Below are 19,749 nucleotides of genomic sequence, written 5' to 3' on the forward strand. Positions count from 1 at the left end.
GGTTTCCAGGAGTCTGTTACTATTTACGGGGGGGGTCTCTGGGAGTGTGTTACTATTTACGGGGGGGTTTCCAGGAGTGTGTTACAATTTACGGGGGGGTCTCTGGGAGTGTGTTACTATTTACGGGGGGGTTTCCAGGAGTCTGTTTCTATTTACGGGGGGGGGGGGTCTCTGGGAGTGTGTTAATATTTACGGGGGGGTTTCCAGGAGTCTGTTACTATTTACGGGGGGGTCTCTAGGAGTGTGTTACTATTTACGGGGGGGTTTCCAGGAGTGTGTTCCTATTTACGGGGGGGGGTTCTCTGGGAGTGTGTTACTATTTACGGGGGTGTTTCCAGGAGTCTGTTACTATTTACAGGGGGGGTCTCTGGGAGTGTGTTACTATTTACGGGGGGTTTCCAGGAGTGTGTTACAATTTACAGGGGGGGTTCGCTGGGAGTGTGTTAATATTTACGGGGGGGGTCTCCGGGGAGTGTGTTAATATTTACGGGGGGTCTCCAGGAGTGTGTTAATATTTACGGGGGGGTCTCCGGGAGTGTGTTAATATTTACGGGGGGTCTCCAGGAGTGTGTTAATATTTATGGGGGGGTCTCCGGGAGTGTGCTAATATTTACGGGGGGGTCGCCAGGAGTGTGTTAATATTTGCGGGGGGCGTCTCCAGGAGTGTGTTAATATTTACGGGGGGGTCGCCAGGAGTGTGTTAATATTTACAGGGGGGGGTCTCTGAGCGTCTGTTACTATTTACGGGGGGGTCTCTGGGAGTGAGTTACTATTTACGGGGGGGTCTCTGGGAGTATGTTACTATTTACGGGGGGGTGGGGGGGGGCTTTCTTTGGGAGTTTGTTACAATTTATGGGGGGGTCTCCGGGAATGTTACTATTTACGGGGGGGTCTCCGGGAGTGTGTTAATATTTACGGGGGGGGGGTCGCCAGGAGTGTGTTAATATTTACAGGGGGGTCTCTGGGAGTGTGTTACTATTTACGGGGGGGTTTCCAGGAGTGTGTTCCTATTTACGGGGGGGGGGGGCGGTTCTCTGGGAGTGTGTTACTATTTTCGGGGGGGTTTCCAGGAGTCTGTTACTATTTACGGGGGGGGGGGGTCTCTGGGAGTGTGTTACTATTTACGGGGGGTTTCCAGGAGTGTGTTACAATTTACAGGGGGGGGTCGCCGGGAGTGTGTTAATATTTACGGGGGGGTCTCCAGGGAGTGTATTAATATTTACGGGGGGTCTCCAGGAGTGTGTTAATATTTACGGGGGGGTCTCCGGGAGTGTGTTAATATTTACGGGGGGTCTCCAGGAGTGTGTTAATATTTACGGGGGGGTCTCCGGGAGTGTGTTAATATTTACGGGCGGGTTTCCATGAGTCTGTTACTATTTACGGGGGGGGTCTCTGGGAGTGTGTTACTATTTACGGGGGGGTCTCTGGGAGTGTGTTCCTATTTACGGGGGGGTCTCTGGGAGTGTGTTACTATTTACGGGGGGGTTTCCAGGAGTGTGTTACTATTTACAGGGGGGGTCTCTGGGAGTGTGTTAATATTTACGGGGGGGTCTCCGGGAGTGTGTTAATATTTACGGGGGTGGGGGTCGCCAGGAGTGTGTTAATATTTACGGGGGTGTCTCCGGGGAGTGTGTTAATATTTACGGGGGGGTTTCCAGGAGTCTGTTACTATTTACGGGGGGGGGGTCTCTGGGAGTGTGTTCCTATTTACGGGGGGGTCTCTGGGAGTGTGTTAATATTTACGGGGGGGTTTCCAGGAGTGTGTTCCTATTTACGGGGGGGGTCTCTTGGAGTGTGTTCCTATTTACGGGGGTGTTTCCAGGAGTCTGTTACTATTTACGGGGGGGGGTCTCTGGGAGTGTGTTACTATTTACGGGGGGTTTCCAGGAGTGTGTTACAATTTACAGGGGGGGGGGGTCGCCGGGAGTGTGTTAATATTTACGGGGGGGTCTCCGGGGAGTGTGTTAATATTTACGGGGGGTCTCCAGGAGTGTGTTAATATTTACGGGGGGGTCTCCGGGAGTGTGTTAATATTTACGGGGGGTCTCCAGGAGTGTGTTAATATTTACGGGGGGGTCTCCGGGAGTGTGTTAATATTTACGGGGGGGTCGCCAGTAGTGTGTTAATATTTGCGGGGGGGTCGCCAGGAGTGTGTTAATATTTACGGGGGGTCTCCAGGAGTGTGTTAATATTTACGGGGGGGTCGCCAGGAGTGTGTTAATATTTACAGGGGGGGTCTCTGGGCGTCTGTTACTATTTACGGGGGGGTCTCAGGGAGTGAGTTACTATTTACGGGGGGGTCTTTGGGAGTATGTTACAATTTACGGGGGGGTCTCTGGGAGTGTGTTACTATTTACGGGGGGGTTTCCAGGAGTCTGTTACTATTTACGGGGGGGTGGGGGGGGGGTGTCTCTGGGAGTTTGTTACAATTGATGGGGGGGTCTCCGGGAATGTTACTATTTACGGGGGAGTCTCCGGGAGTGTGTTAATAATTACGGGGGGGGGGGTCGCCAGGAGTCTGTTACTATTTACGGGGGGGGTCTCTGGGAGTGTGTTACTATTTACGGGGGGTTTCCAGGAGTGTGTTACAATTTACAGGGGGGGTCACCGGGAGTGTGTTAATATTTACGGGGGGGTCTCCGGGGAGTGTATTAATATTTACGGGGGGTCTCCAGGAGTGTGTTAATATTTACGGGGGGGTCTCCGGGAGTGTGTTAATATTTACGGGGGGTCTCCAGGAGTGTGTTAATATTTACGGGGGGGTCTCCGGGAGTGTGTTAATATTTACGGGGGGGTCGCCAGGAGTGTGTTAATATTTGCGGGGGGGTCGCCAGGAGTGTGTTAATATTTACGGGGGGTCTCCAGGAGTGTGTTAATATTTACGGGGGGGTCGCGAGGAGTGTGTTAATATTTACAGGGGGGGTCTCTGGGCGTCTGTTACTATTTACGGGGGGGTCTCTGGGAGTGAGTTACTATTTACGGGTGGGTCTCTGGGAGTATGTTACAATTTACGGGGGTTCTCTGGGAGTGTGTTACTATTTACGGGGGGGTTTCCAGGAGTCTGTTACTATTTACGGGGGGGGTGGGGGGGGGTGTCTCTGGGAGTTTGTTACAATTTACGGGGGGGTCTCCGGGAATGTTCCTATTTACGGGGGGTCTCTGGGAGTGTGTTACTTTTTACGGGGGGGTTTCCAGGAGTCTGTTACTATTTACGGGGGGGGGTCTCTGGGAGTGTGTTCCTATTTACGGGGGGGTCTCTTGGAGTGTGTTACTATTTACGGGGGGGTTTCCAGGAGTGTGTTCCTATTTACGGGGGGGTGTCTCTGGGAGTGTGTTACTATTTACGGGGGGGTTTCCAGGAGTCTGTTACTATTTACGGGGGGGGTCTCTGGGAGTGTGTTACTATTTACGGGGGCTTTCCAGGAGTGTGTTACAATTTACGGGGGGGTCTCTGGGAGTGTGTTACTATTGACGGGGGGGTTTCCAGGAGTGTGTTACAATTTACGGGGGGGTCTCTGGGAGTGTGTTACTATTTACGCGGGGGTTTCCAGGAGTCTGTTTCTATTTACGGGGGGGGTCTCTGGGAGTGTGTTACTATTTAAGGGGGGGTTTCCAGGAGTCTGTTACTATTTACGGGGGGGGTCTCTGTGAGTGTGTTACTATTTACGGGGGGGTTTCCAGGAGTCTGTTACTATTTACGGGGGGGGGTCTCTGGGAGTGTGTTACTATTTACGGGGGGGTTTCCAGGAGTGTGTTACTATTTACGGGGGGGGGGGGTCTCTGGGAGTGTGTTACTATTTACGGGGGGGTTTCCAGGAGTGTGTTACTATTTACGGGGGGGGTTCTCTGGGAGTGTGTTCCTATTTACGGGGGGGTTTCCAGGAGTGTGTTCCTATTTACGGGGGGGTGTCTCTGGGAGTGTGTTACTATTTACGGGGGGGTTTCCAGGAGTCTGTTACTATTTACGGGGGGGGTCTCTGGGAGTGTGTTACTATTTACGGGGGCTTTCCAGGAGTGTGTTACAATTTACGGGGGGGTCTCTGGGAGTGTGTTACTATTGACGGGGGGGTTTCCAGGAGTGTGTTACAATTTACGGGGGGGTCTCTGGGAGTGTGTTACTATTTACGGGGGGGTTTCCAGGAGTCTGTTTCTATTTACGGGGGGGGTCTCTGGGAGTGTGTTACTATTTAAGGGGGGGTTTCCAGGAGTCTGTTACTATTTACGGGGGGGGTCTCTGTGAGTGTGTTACTATTTACGGGGGGGTTTCCAGGAGTCTGTTACTATTTACGGGGGGGGGGTCTCTGGGAGTGTGTTACTATTTACGGGGGGGGTTTCCAGGAGTGTGTTACTATTTACGGGGGGGGGGGTCTCTGGGAGTGTGTTACTATTTACGGGGGGGTTTCCAGGAGTGTGTTACTATTTACGGGGGGGGTTCTCTGGGAGTGTGTTCCTATTTACGGGGGGGTTTCCAGGAGTGTGTTACTATTTACGGGGGGGGGGGGTCCTCTGGGAGTGTGTTACTATTTACGGGGGGGTTTCCAGGAGTGTGTTACAATTTACGGGGGGGTCTTTGGGAGTGTGTTACTATTTACGGGGGGTTTCCAGGAGTGTGTTCCTATTTACAGGGGGGTTTCCAGGAGTGTGTTACTATTTATGGGGGGGGGTCTCTGGGAGTGTGTTACTATTTACGGGGGTGTCTCTGGGAGTATGTTACAATTTACGGGGGGGTCTCTGGGACTGTGTTACTATTTACGGGGGGGTTTCCAGGAGTGTGTTACTAGTTACGGGGGGGTTTCCAGGAGTGTGTTACTATTTACGGGGGGGTTTCCAGGAGTGTGTTACTATTTACGAGGTGGTTTCCGGGAGTGTGTTACTATTTACGGGGGGGTTTCCAGGACTGTGTTACTATTTACGGGGGTATCCCCGAGGTTTAATCTCTGTCCTCTCTCCTTCTTGCTGCTGTAGTTATATTTGGGGATTGTACTAGCTGCTGTCGTCATGATCACCGGCTGCTTCTCCTACTATCAGGAATCCAAGAGTTCCCGCATCATGGACTCATTCAAGAGTATGGTCCCTCAGGTAGGTCCGGCCTGCTTGGTGGAGGGAGAGGTGTAGGGTCACTATCGGGTTGGAGGCTGAGCCGGTAGAGGGAGGGTGGTGCACAAGGCTGAGCGGGGGGAGGTGGAGGGGTCTGAGCGGGGGGAGGTGGTGGGGTCTGAGCGGGGGGGGAGGTGGAGGGGTCTGAGATGGGGGGGAGGTGGAGGGGTCTGAGCAGGGGGGAGGTGGAGGGGTCTGAGCAGGGGGGAGGTGGAGGGGTCTGAGCTGGGGGAGGTGGAGGGGTCTGAGATGAGGGGAGGTGGAGGGGTCTGAGATGGGGGGGAGGTGGAGGGGTCTGAGCAGGGGGGAGGTGGAGGGGTCTGAGCAGGGGGGAGGTGGAGGGGTCTGAGCTGGGGGAGGTGGAGGGGTCTGAGATGAGGGGAGGTGGAGGGGTCTGAGCGGGGGGGAGGTGGAGGGGTCTGAGCGGGGGGGAGGTGGAGGGGTCTGAGCGGGGGGAGGTGAAGGGGTCTGAGCGGGGGGAGGTGGAGGGGTCTGAGCTGGGGGGAGGTGGAGGGGTCTGAGCGGGGGGGAGGTGGAGGGGTCTGAGATGGGGTGGGAGGTGGAGGGGTCTGAGTGGGGGGTGGTGGAGGTGTCTGAGCGGGTGGGAGGTGGAGTTGTCTGAGCGGGGGGTGGTGGAGGTGTCTGAGCGGGGGGAGGTGGAGGGGTCTGAACGGGGGGGAGGTGGAGGGGTCTGAGCGGGGGGAGGTGGAGGGGTCTGAGCTGGGGGGAGGTGGAGGGGTCTGAGCTGGGGGGAGGTGGAGGGGTCTGAGCGGGGGGTAGGTGGAGGGGTCTGAGCTGGGGGGGAGGTGGAGGGGTCTGAGCGGGGGGGAGGTGGAGGGGTCTGAGATGAGGGGAGGTGGAGGGGTCTGAGCGGGGGGAGTGGAGGGGTTGAGCGGGGGGGAGGTGGAGGGGTCTGAGCTGGGGGGGAGGTGGAGGGGTCTGAGCGGGGGGGAGGTGGAGGGGTCTGAGATGGGGGGAGGTGGAGGGGTCTGAGTGGGGGGAGGTGGAGGGGGAGGGGTCTGAGCGGGGGGGAGGTGGAGGGGTCTGAGATGGGGGGGGAGGTGGAGGGGTCTGAGATGGGGGGGGAGGTGGAGGGGTCTGAGATGGGGGGGGAGGTGGAGGGGTCTGAGATGGGGGGAGGGGAGGGGAGGGGTCTGAGCGGGGGGAGGGGTCTGAGCGGGGGGAGGGGTCTGAGTGGGGGGAGGGGTCTGAGTGGGGGGAGGGGGAGGGGTCTGAGATGGGGGGGAGGTGGAGGGGTCTGAGTGGGGGTGGTGGAGGTGTCTGAGCGGGGGGAGGTGGAGGGGTCTGAACGGGGGGGAGGTGGAGGGGTCTGAGCGGGGGGAGGTGGAGGGGTCTGAGCTGGGGGGAGGTGGAGGGGTCTGAGCTGGGGGGAGGTGGAGGGGTCTGAGCGGGGGGGAGGTGGAGGGGTCTGAGCTGGGGGGGAGGTGGAGGGGTCTGAGCGGGGGGGAGGTGGAGGGGTCTGAGATGAGGGGAGGTGGAATGGTCTGAGCGGGGGGAGTGGAGGGGTTGAGCGGGGGGGGAGGTGGAGGGGTCTGAGCTGGGGGGGAGGTGGAGGGGTCTGAGCGGGGGGGAGGTGGAGGGGTCTGAGATGGGGGGAGGTGGAGGGGTCTGAGTGGGGGGAGGTGGAGGGGGAGGGGTCTGAGCGGGGGGAGGTGGAGGGGTCTGAGCGGGGGGGAGGTGGAGGGGTCTGAGCGGGGGGAGGTGGAGGGGTCTGAGCGGGGGGAGGTGGAGGGGTCTGAGAAGGGGGGGGAGGTGGAGGGGTCTGAGATGGGGGGGGAGGTGGAGGGGTCTGAGATGGGGGGGGAGGTGGAGGGGTCTGAGATGGGGGGGGAGGTGGAGGGGTCTGAGATGGGGGGAGGTGGAGGGGTCTGAGTGGGGGGAGGGGAGGGGAGGGGTCTGAGCGGGGGGAGGGGTCTGAGCGGGGGGAGGGGTCTGAGTGGGGGGAGGGGTCTGAGTGGGGGGAGGGGGAGGGGTCTGAGATGGGGGGGGGAGGTGGAGGGGTCTGAGTGGGGGGAGGGGAGGGGTCTGAGTGGGGGGAGGGGTCTGAGCGGGGGGAGGGGTCTGAGTGGGGGGAGGGGGAGGGGGAGGGGTCTGAGCGGGGGATGCGACGGCAAACAGATCCTGTCATCTAATATTCTCCGCCCTCCCCCCCACCTCTCCCCATTTCAAACCACTCTCCCTCTCCCCAATCTCCTCTCTCTCCCCCTCCCCCTCCTCTCACCCTCTCCCTCACCCTCACCCTCCTCCTCTTCCTCCCCCCCCCTCCTCTCCACCTTCTCTCCCCCTCTCCCCCCCAATGTCCCCCTCCCCCTCCCCCTATCCACAGCAAGCCCTGGTAATCCGAGAGGGTGAGAAGGTTCAGATCAATGCTGAGCAGGTGGTGACAGGTGACCTGGTGGAGGTGAAAGGAGGAGATCGGATCCCAGCGGACCTCCGTATCATCTCATCTCACGGCTGTAAGGTGAGAGAGAGAGCGGGAGGGAGACAGAGTTGGAGGGAGGGGAGAGCGAGAGAGCAAAAGACAGAGAAGTGGGGGCGAAAGTGAGACAGAGAGAGCGAGACAAAGACGGGCTGGACGGGGAGAGAGAGAGAGAGAGAGAGAGAGAGAGAGAGAGAGAAAGAGAGAGAGGTGGTGGCGTCGTGGTATTATCACTAGACCAGTGACCCAGGGTATTGCTCTGGGGACATGGGTTCGAATCCCACCACAGCAGAAGGTGGAATTTGAATTTAATTAATAAATCTGGAATTAAAAGCTAGTCTAATGATGGCCATGAAATCATTGTCGATTGTTGTAAAAAACCCATCTGGTTCACTAATGTCCTTTAGGGAAGGAAATCTGCTGTCCTTACCTGGTCTGGCCTACATGTGACTCCAGACCCACAGCAATGTGGTTAACTCTTGCATGCCCTCTGAAATGGCCCAGCAAGCCATTCAGTTGTACCTAACCGCTACGAAGTCAATATAAAGGAATGAAACCGGATGGACCAACCAGCATCGATCCAGGCACCGGAAATGACAACGGCAAACCCAGCCCTGTCGGCCCTGCAAAGTCTTCCTTACTAACATCTGGGGGCTTGTGCCAAAGTTGGGAGAGCTGTCCCACAGACTAGTCAAGCAACAGCCTGACACAGTCACACTGACGGAATCATACCTTACAGACAATGTCCCAGACACTGCCATCACCATCCCCGTGTATGTCCTGTCCCACCGGCAGGACAGACCCACCAGAGGTGGTGGCACAGTGGTATACAGCAGGGAGGGAGTTGCCCTGGGAGTCCTCAACATCGAATCCGGACCCCATGAAGTCTCATGGCATCAGGTCAAACATGGGCAAGGTAACCTTCTACTGATGACCACCTACCGCCCTCCCACAGCTGATGACTCAGTACTCCTCCATATTGAACACCACTTGGAGGAAGCACTGAGGGTGGAAAGGGCACAAAATGTACTCTGGATGGGGGACTTCAATGTCCATCACCAAGAGTGGCTTGGTAGCACCACTACTGACCGAGCTGGCCGAGTCCTAAAGGACATAGCTGCTAGACTGGGTCTCCGGCAGGTGGTGGAGGAACCAACAGGAGGGAAAAACATACTTGACCTCGTCCTCACCAATGTGCCTGCTGCAGATGCATCTGTCCATGACAGTATTGGTAGGAGTGACCACCGCACAGTCCTTGTGGAGAAGAAGTCCCGCCTTCACATTGAGGATACCGTCCATCGTGTTGTGTGGCACTATCACCGTGCTAAATGGGATAGATTTCGAACAGATCTAGCAATGCAAAACTGGGCATCCATGAGGCGCTGTGGGCCATCAGCAGCAGCAGAGTTGTACTCAACCACAATCTGTAACCTCATGGCCCGGCATATCCCCCACTCTACCATTACCATCAAGCCAGGAGACCAACCCTGGTTCAATGAAGATTGCAGGAGGGCATGCCAGGAGCAGCACCAGGCATACCTCAAAATGAGGTGACAACCTGGTGAAGCTACAACCCAGGACTACGTGCATGCCAAACTGAGTAAGCAGCATGCGATAGACAGAGCTAAGCGATCCCATAACCAACAGATCAGATCTAAGCTCTGCAGTCCTGCCACATCCAGTCGTGAATGGTGGTGGACAATTAAATAACTAACTGGAGGAGGTGGCTCCACAAGTATCCCCATCCTCAATGATGGGGGAGCCCGGCACATCAGTGTGAAAGATAAGGCTGAAGCATTTGCAACAATCTTCAGCCAGAAGTGCCGAGTTGATGATCCATCTCGGCCTCCTCCTGAAGTCCCCAGCATCACAGATGCCAGTCTTCAGCCAATTCGATTCACTCCGCGTGATATCAAGAAACGACTGAAGGCACTGGATACTGTAAAAGCTATGGGTCCTGACAATATTCCGGCAATAGTACTGAAGACCTGTGCTCCAGAACTTGCCACGCCCCTAGCCAAGCTGTTCCAGTACAGCTACAACACTGGCATCTACCCTGCAATGTGGAAAATTGCCCAGGTATGTCCTGTACACAAAAAGCAGGACAAGTCCAACCCGGCCAATTACCGCCCCATCTGTCTACTCTCAATCATCAGTAAAGTGATGGAAGGTGTCATCAACAGTGTTATCAAGCAGCACTTGCTTAGCAATAACCTGCTCAGTGATGCTCAGTTTGGGTTCCGCCAGGGCCACTCAGCTCCTGACCTCATTACAGCCTTGGTTCAAACATGGACAAAAGAGCTGCACTCAAGAGGTGAGGTGAGAGTGACTGCCCTTGAGATCAAGGCAGCATTTGACCGAGTTTGGCATCAAGGAGCCCTCGTAAAACTGAGGTCAATGGGAATCAGGGGGAAAACCCTCCGCTGGCTAGAGACATACCTAGCGCAAAGGACGATGGTTGTGGTTGTTGGAGGTCAATCATCTGAGCTCCAGGACATCACTGCAGGAGTTCCTCAGGGTAGTGTCCTTGGCCCAACCATCTTCAGCTGCTTCATCAATGACCTTCCTTCAATCATAAGGTCAGAAGTGGGGATGTTCACTGATGATTGCACAAGGTTCAGCAACATTCGTGACTCCTCAGATACTGAAGCAGTCTGTGTAGAAATGCAGCAAGACCTGGACAATATCCAGGCTTGGGCTGATAAGTGGCAAGTAACATTCGCGCCACACAAGTGCCAGGCAATGACCATCTCCAACAAGAGAGAATCTAACCATCTCCCCTTGACATTCAACGGCATTACCATCGCTGAATCCCCCACTATCAACATCCTAGGGGCTACCATTGACCAGAAACTGAACTGGAGTAGCCATATAAATACCATGGCTACAAGAGCAGGTCAGAGGCTAGGAATCCTGCGGCGAGTAACTCACCTCCTGACTCCCCAAATCCTGTCCACCATCTACAAGGCACAAGTCAGGAGTGTGATGGAACACTCTCCACTTGCCTGGATGGGTGCAGCTCCAACAACACTCAAGAAGCTCGACACCATCCAGGACAAAGCAGCCCGCTTGATTGGCATACCATCCACAAACATTCACTCCCTCCACCACCGACACACAGTGGCAGCAGTGTGTACCATCTACAAGATGCATTGCAGCAATGCACCAAGGCTCCTTAGACAGCACCTTCCAAACCCGCGACCTCTACCAACTAGAAGGACAAGGGCAGCAAATACATGGGAACACCACCACCTGCAAGTTCCCCTCCAAGTCACACACCATCCTGACTTGGAACTATATCGCTGTTCCTTCACTGTCGCTGGGTCAAAATCCTGGATCTCCATTCCTAACAGCACTGTGGGTGTACCTACCCCACATGGACTGCAGCAGTTCAAGAAGGCAGCTCACCACCACCTTCTCAAGGGCAATTAGGGACGGGCATAAATGCTGACTTGGCCAGTGAAAACAACATCCTGTGAATGAATTAAAAAAAGACAAGGAGGGAGATGGAGAGAGAGACTGGGGGAGAGAGAAACAGACAGCGGCAGGGCGGAGGGACAGACAGAGAGGTCGACGAAAGACAGAGACCGAACGGGAGACACAGAGAGAGAGACAGAAAGGGCACTTTTTACATCAATATATTTTTCCAATTCCAGGGGAAAGAAACATCTTAGAAAATTAAATCTGCACTTCCAGGAACTGCCTATGCTATGATCCCTGTAAATATTAACACACTCCGAGAGACCCCCCCGGTTAATATTAACACACTCTGAGGGACCCCCCGCCCTGTAAATATTAACAGACTCCCGGAGACCCCCCTGTAAATATTAACAGACTCCCGGAGACCCCACTGTAAATATTAACACACTCCCGGAGACCCCCCTGTAAATATTGACAGACTCCCGGAGACCCCACTGTAAATATTAACAGACTCCCAGAGACCCCCCTGTAAATATTAACACACTCCCGGAGACCCCCCCTGTAAATATTGACAACTCCCGGAGACCCCCCTGTAAATATTAACACACTCCCGGAGAACCCCCTGTAAATTTTAACACACCCCTGGGACCCCCCCACAACTCCGTAAATATTAACACATTCCCAGAGAGAACCCTGTCAATATAAACACACTCCCGGAGACCCCCCCTGCAATTATTAACACACTCCCGGAGACCCCCCTGTAAATATTAACACACCCCTGGGACCCCCTCCCCCACTCCGTAAATATTAACACACACCCAGAGACCGCCCTGTCAATATTAACACACTCCCGGAGACAACCTGTAAATATTAACACATTCCCGGAGACCCCCCTGTAAATATTAACACACCCCGGAGACCCCCCTGCAATTATTAACATGCTCCCGGAGACCCCCCTGTAAATATTGACACACTCCGGAGACCCCCCTGTAAATATTAACACACCCGGGGACCCGCTGTAAATATTGGCAAACTCCCGGGTACCCCACTGTAAATATTAACACACTCCCGGAGACGCCCCTGTAAATATTAACACACTCCCAGAGACCCCCCCTGTAAATATTGACACACTCCCAGAGACCCCTCTGTAAATATTAACACACTCCCAGAGACCCCCCTGTATATATTAACACACTCCCGGAGACCCCCCTGTAAATATTAACACACTCCCAGAGACCCCCCTGTAAATATTAACACACTCCCGGAGACGCCCCTGTAAATATTAACACACTCCCGGAGACACCCCTGTAAATATTAACACACTCCCGGGAAACCCCCCGGAAATATTAAATCACTCCCGGAGACCCGCTGTAAATATTGGCACAGTAGTGGAGAACCCCCGTAAATATTGGCACAGTCGCGGAGACCCCCCCTGTAAATATTAACACACATAATGGATCTCCCTGTAAATATTAGCACACTCCCGGAGACCCCGTGTAAATTTTGGCACAATCGCTCAGACCCCCCTGTAAATATTAACACACTCCCAAAGACCCCCCCTTGCATATATTAGCACACTCCCAGAAATCCCCTGTAAATATTAACACACTCACAGAGATCCCCTGTAAATATAAGCACACATATGGATCTCCAAGTAAATATTAACACACTCTGGGAGACCCCTCTGAAAATATAAACACACTCTGGGAGACTCCCCCCATAAATATTAAAACACTCCCAGAGAACCCCCTTGCAAATATTAACACACTCCCAGAAATCCGCTGTGAATATTAACACACATATGGATCTCCATGTAAATATTAGGACACACCCGGAGACCCCCTGTAAATATTGGCACAATCGCAGAGGCCCATAGTTAATATTAACCCACCCCGGAGACCCCCTGTAAATAATGACACACTCCCGGAGACCCCCTGTAAATATTACGCCAATTCCGGAGACCCCCTGTAAATATTAACATACCCGGAGACAACCCCCGTAAATATTAACTGAGTCCCGGGACCCTCCTGACAATATTAACACACTCCCGGAGACCCCCCTGTAAATATAAAGACACTCCCGGAGAACCCCCCGCTAAATATTAACACTCTCCTGGAGACCCCCCTGTAAATATAAAGACACTCCCGGAGACCCCCCTGTAAATATTAACACACTCCCGGAGACCCCCCGGTAAATATTAACACACTCCCGGAGCCCCCCTGTAAATATTAACACACTCCCGGAGACCCCACTGTAAATATTAACACTCTCCCGGAGACCCCCCTGTAAATATTAACACACTCCCGGAGACCCTCCTGTAAATATTAACACACTCCCGGAGAACCCACTGTAAATATTAACACACTCCCAGAGACCCTCCTGTAAATATTAAAACACTCCCGGAGAACCCCTTGTAAATATTAACACACTCCCGGAGACCCCGCCCATAAATATTAACACACTCCCGGAGACCCCCCTGTAAATATTAACACTCTCCCGGAGACCCCGCCCATAAATATTAACACACTCCCGGAGACCCCCCTGTAAATATTAACACTCTCCCGGAGACCCCTGTGTAAATATTAACACTCTCCCGGAGACCCCGCCCTGTAAATATTAACACACTCCCGTAGACCCCCAGTAAATATTAACACACTCCCGGAGACCCCCCTGTAAATATTAACACACTCCCGGAGACCCCCCTGTAAATATTAACACACTCCCGGAGACCCCTTTGTAATTATTAACACTCTCCCGGAGACCCCGCCCTGTAAATATTAACACACTCCCGTAGACCCCCAGTAAATATTAACACACTCCCGTAGACCCCCCTGTAAATATTAACACACTCCCGGAGAGCCCCCTGTATATATTAACACACTCCCGGAGACCCCCCTGTAAATATTGACACATTGCCGGAGACCACCCTGTAAATATTAACACACTCCCGGAGACCCCCCTGTATATATTAACACAGTCCCAGAGACCCCCCTGTAAATATTAACACACTCCCAGAGAAAACACTGTAAATATCAACACACTCCCGGAGACCCCCCTGTAAATATTGACACATTGCCGGAGACCACCCTGTAAATATTAACACACTCCCGGAGACCCCCCTGTATATATTAACACAGTCCCAGAGACCCGCTGTAAATATTAACACACTCCCAGAGAAAACCCTGTAAATATTAACACACTCCTGGAGACCCTCCTGGAAATATTAACAAACTCCCGGAGACCCCCCTGTAAATATTGACACATTGCCGGAGACCCCCCTGTAAATATTAACAAACTCCCGGAGACCCTCCTGGAAATATTAACAAACTCCCGGAGACCGCCCTGTAAATATTGACACATTGCCGGAGACCCCCCTGTAAATATAAACAAACTTCCGGAGACCCCCCTGTAAATATTAACAAACACCCGGAGACCCCCCTGTAAATATTACACACTCCTGGAGACCCCCCCTGTAAATATTAACACACTCCTGGAAACCCCCCTGTAAACATTGACACACTGCCAGAGACCCCCCTGTAAATATTAACACACTCCCGGAGACCCCCCTGTAAATATTAACACACTCCCGGAGACCCCTCTGTAAATATTAACACTCTCCCGGAGACCCCGCCCTGTAAATATTAACACACTCCCGTAGACCCCCAGTAAATATTAACATACTCCCGGAGACCCCCCTGTAAATATTAACACACTCCCGGAGACCCCCCTGTAAATATTACACACTCCTGGAGACCCCCCCTGTAAATATTAACACACTCCTGGAAACCCCCCTGTAAACATTGACACACTCCCGGAGACCCCCCTGTAAATATTAACACACTCCCGGAGACCCCCCTGTAAATATTAACACTCTCCCGGAGACCCCGCCCTGTAAATATTAACACACTCCCGTAGACCCCCAGTAAATATTAACACACTCCCGGAGACCCCCCTGTAAATATTAACACACTCCCGGAGACCCCCCTGTAAATATTACACACTCCTGGAGACCCCCCCCTGTAAATATTAACACACTCCTGGAAACCCCCCTGTAAACATTGACACACTCCGGGAGACCCCCCTGTAAATATTAACACACTCCCGGAGACCCCTCTGTAAATATTAACACTCTCCCGGAGACCCCGCCCTGTAAATATTAACACACTCCCGTAGACCCCCAGTAAATATTAACACACTCCCGGAGACCCCCCTGTAAATATTAACACACTCCCGGAGACCCCCCTGTAAATATTAACACACTCCCGGAGACCCCCCAGTATATATTAACACACTCCCGGAGACCCCCCTGTAAATATTAACACACTCCCGGAGACCCCCCTGTAAATATTAACACACTCCCGGAGACCCCTCTGTAAATATTAACACTCTCCCGGAGACCCCGCCCTGTAAATATTAACACACTCCCGTAGACCCCCAGTAAATATTAACACACTCCCGGAGACCCCCCTGTAAATATTAACACACTCCCGGAGACCCCCCTGTAAATATTAACACACTCCCGGAGACCCCCCTGTATATATTAACACACTCCCGGAGACCCCCCTGTAAATATTGACACATTGCCGGAGACCACCCTGTAAATATTAACACACTCCCGGAGACCCCCCTGTATATATTAACACAGTCCCAGAGACCCCCTGTAAATATTAACACACTCCCAGAGAAAACCCTGTAAATATTAACACACTCCCGGAGACCCCCCTGTAAATATTGACACATTGCCGGAGACCCCCCTGTAAATATTAACAAACTCCCGGAGACCCTCCTGGAAATATTGACACACTCCCGGAGACCCCCCTGTAAATATTAACACACTGCCGGAGACCCCCCTGTAAATATTGACACACTGCCGGAGACCCCCCTGTAAATATTGACACACTGCCGGAGACCCCCCTGTAAATATTAACAAACACCAGGAGACCCCCCTGTAAATATTACACACTCCTGGAGACCCCCCCTGTAAATATTAACACACTCCTGGAAACCCCCCTGTAAACATTGACACACTGCCGGAGACCCCCCTGTAAATATTAACACACTCCCGGAGACCCCCCTGTAAATATTAACACACTCCCGGAGACCCCTCTGTAAATATTAACACTCTCCCGGAGACCCCGACCTGTAAATATTAACACACTCCCGTAGACCCCCAGTAAATATTAACATACTCCCGGAGACCCCCCTGTAAATATTAACACACTCCCGGAGACTCCCCTGTAAATATTACACACTCCTGGAGACCCCCCCTGTAAATATTAACACACTCCTGGAAACCCCCCTGTAAACATTGACACACTCCCGGAGACCCCCCTGTAAATATTAACACACTCCCGGAGACCCCCCTGTAAATATTAACACTCTCCCGGAGACCCCGCCCTGTAAATATTAACACACTCCCGTAGACCCCCAGTAAATATTAACACACTCCCGGAGACCCCCCTGTAAATATTAACACACTCCCGGAGACCCCCCTGTAAATATTACACACTCCTGGAGACCCCCCCTGTAAATATTAACACACTCCTGGAAACCCCCCTGTAAACATTGACACACTCCGGGAGACCCCCCTGTAAATATTAACACACTCCCGGAGACCCCTCTGTAAATATTAACACTCTCCCGGAGACCCCGCCCTGTAAATATTAACACACTCCCGTAGACCCCCAGTAAATATTAACACACTCCCGGAGACCCCCCTGTAAATATTAACACACTCCCGGAGACCCCCCTGTAAATATTAACACACTCCCGGAGACCCCCCAGTATATATTAACACACTCCCGGAGACCCCCCTGTAAATATTAACACACTCCCGGAGACCCCCCTGTAAATATTAACACACTCCCGGAGACCCCTCTGTAAATATTAACACTCTCCCGGAGACCCCGCCCTGTAAATATTAACACACTCCCGTAGACCCCCAGTAAATATTAACACACTCCCGGAGACCCCCCTGTAAATATTAACACACTCCCGGAGACCCCCCTGTAAATATTAACACACTCCCGGAGACCCCCCTGTATATATTAACACACTCCCGGAGACCCCCCTGTAAATATTGACACATTGCCGGAGACCACCCTGTAAATATTAACACACTCCCGGAGACCCCCCTGTATATATTAACACAGTCCCAGAGACCCCCTGTAAATATTAACACACTCCCAGAGAAAACCCTGTAAATATTAACACACTCCCGGAGACCCCCCTGTAAATATTGACACATTGCCGGAGACCCCCCTGTAAATATTAACAAACTCCCGGAGACCCTCCTGGAAATATTGACACACTCCCGGAGACCCCCCTGTAAATATTAACACACTGCCGGAGACCCCTCTGTAAATATTGACACACTGCCGGAGACCCCCCTGTAAATATTGACACACTGCCGGAGACCCCCCTGTAAATATTAACAAACACCCGGAGACCCCCCTGTAAATATTACACACTCCTGGAGACCCCCCCTGTAAATATTAACACACTCCTGGAAACCCCCCTGTAAACATTGACACACTGCCGGAGACCCCCCTGTAAATATTAACACACTCCCGGAGACCCCCCTGTAAATATTAACACACTCCCGGAGACCCCTCTGTAAATATTAACACTCTCCCGGAGACCCCGCCCTGTAAATATTAACACACTCCCGTAGACCCCCAGTAAATATTAACATACTCCCGGAGACCCCCCTGTAAATATTAACACACTCCCGGAGACCCCCCTGTAAATATTACACACTCCTGGAGACCCCCCCTGTAAATATTAACACACTCCTGGAAACCCCCCTGTAAACATTGACACACTCCCGGAGACCCCCCTGTAAATATTAACACACTCCCGGAGACCCCTCTGTAAATATTAACACTCTCCCGGAGACCCCGCCCTGTAAATATTAACACACTCCCGTAGACCCCCAGTAAATATTAACACACTCCCGGAGACCCCCCTGTAAATATTAACACACTCCCGGAGACCCCCCTGTAAATATTAACACACTCCCGGAGACCCCCCAGTATATATTAACACACTCCCGGAGACCCCCCTGTAAATATTAACACACTCCCGGAGACCCCCCTGTAAATATTAACACACTCCCGGAGACCCCTCTGTAAATATTAACACTCTCCCGGAGACCCCGCCCTGTAAATATTAACACACTCCCGTAGACCCCCAGTAAATATTAACACACTCCCGGAGACCCCCCTGTAAATATTAACACACTCCCGGAGAACCCCCTGTAAATATTAACACACTCCCGGAGACCCCCCTGTATATATTAACACACTCCCGGAGACCCCCCTGTAAATATTGACACATTGCCGGAGACCACCCTGTAAATATTAACACACTCCCGGAGACCCCCCTGTATATATTAACACAGTCCCAGAGACCCCCTGTAAATATTAACACACTCCCAGAGAAAACCCTGTAAATATTAACACACTCCCGGAGACCCCCCTGTAAATATTGACACATTGCCGGAGACCCCCCTGTAAATATTAACAAACTCCCGGAGACCCTCCTGGAAATATTGACACACTCCCGGAGACCCCCCTGTAAATATTAACACACTGCCGGAGACCCCCCTGTAAATATTGACACACTGCCGGAGACCCCCCTGTAAATATTGACACACTGCCGGAGACCCCCCTGTAAATATTAACAAACACCCGGAGACCCCCCTGTAAATATTACACACTCCTGGAGACCCCCCCTGTAAATATTAACACACTCCTGGAAACCCCCCTGTAAACATTGACACACTGCCGGAGACCCCCCTGTAAATATTAACACACTCCCGGAGACCCCCCTGTAAATATTAACACACTCCCGGAGACCCCTCTGTAAATATTAACACTCTCCCGGAGACCCCGACCTGTAAATATTAACACACTCCCGTAGACCCCCAGTAAATATTAACATACTCCCGGAGACCCCCCTGTAAATATTAACACACTCCCGGAGACCCCCCTGTAAATATTACACACTCCTGGAGACCCCCCCTGTAAATATTAACACACTCCTGGAAACCCCCCTGTAAACATTGACACACTCCCGGAGACCCCCCTGTAAATATTAACACACTCCCGGAGACCCCCCTGTAAATATTAACACTCTCCCGGAGACCCCGCCCTGTAAATATTAACACACTCCCGTAGACCCCCAGTAAATATTAACACACTCCCGGAGACCCCCCTGTAAATATTAACACACTCCCGGAGACCCCCCTGTAAATATTACACACTCCTGGAGACCCCCCCTGTAAATATTAACACACTCCTGGAAACCCCCCTGTAAACATTGACACACTCCGGGAGACCCCCCTGTAAATATTAACACACTCCTGGAGACCCCTCTGTAAATATTAACACTCTCCCGGAGACCCCGCCCTGTAAATATTAACACACTCCCGTAGACCCCCAGTAAATATTAACACACTCCCGGAGACCCCCCTGTAAATATTAACACACTCCCGGAGACCCCCCTGTAAATATTAACACACTCCCGGAGACCCCCCAGTATATATTAACACACTCCCGGAGACCCCCCTGTAAATATTAACACACTCCCGGAGACCCCGTGTAAATATTAACACACTCCCGGAGACCCCTCTGTAAATATTAACACTCTCCCGGAGACCCCGCCCTGTAAATATTAACACACTCCCGGAGACCCCCCTGTAAATATTGACACATTGCCGGAGACCACCCTGTAAATATTAACACACTCCCGGAGACCCCCCTGTATATATTAACACAGTCCCAGAGACC

The 19,749-nt window shown here is 52.7% G+C and overlaps 1 protein-coding gene across 1 annotated transcript in view; it reads left to right on the plus strand.

The window, feature by feature from the left end:
* Nucleotides 1-4,998: 4,998 nt before the first annotated feature.
* The window catches only part of LOC137366744 (sodium/potassium-transporting ATPase subunit alpha-2), a 214,819-nt gene continuing 200,068 nt past the window's right edge, over nt 4,999-19,749 (plus strand). Inside the window, exons 1-2 of the mRNA XM_068028399.1 lie at nt 4,999-5,079; nt 7,445-7,579. Coding sequence (XP_067884500.1) covers nt 4,999-5,079; nt 7,445-7,579 — 216 coding nt within the window. The remainder of the gene's footprint in view (nt 5,080-7,444; nt 7,580-19,749) is intronic.

Source organism: Heterodontus francisci, unplaced genomic scaffold (assembly GCF_036365525.1).
Source record: "Heterodontus francisci isolate sHetFra1 unplaced genomic scaffold, sHetFra1.hap1 HAP1_SCAFFOLD_890, whole genome shotgun sequence".
Classification (NCBI taxonomy): Eukaryota; Metazoa; Chordata; class Chondrichthyes; order Heterodontiformes; family Heterodontidae; genus Heterodontus; species Heterodontus francisci.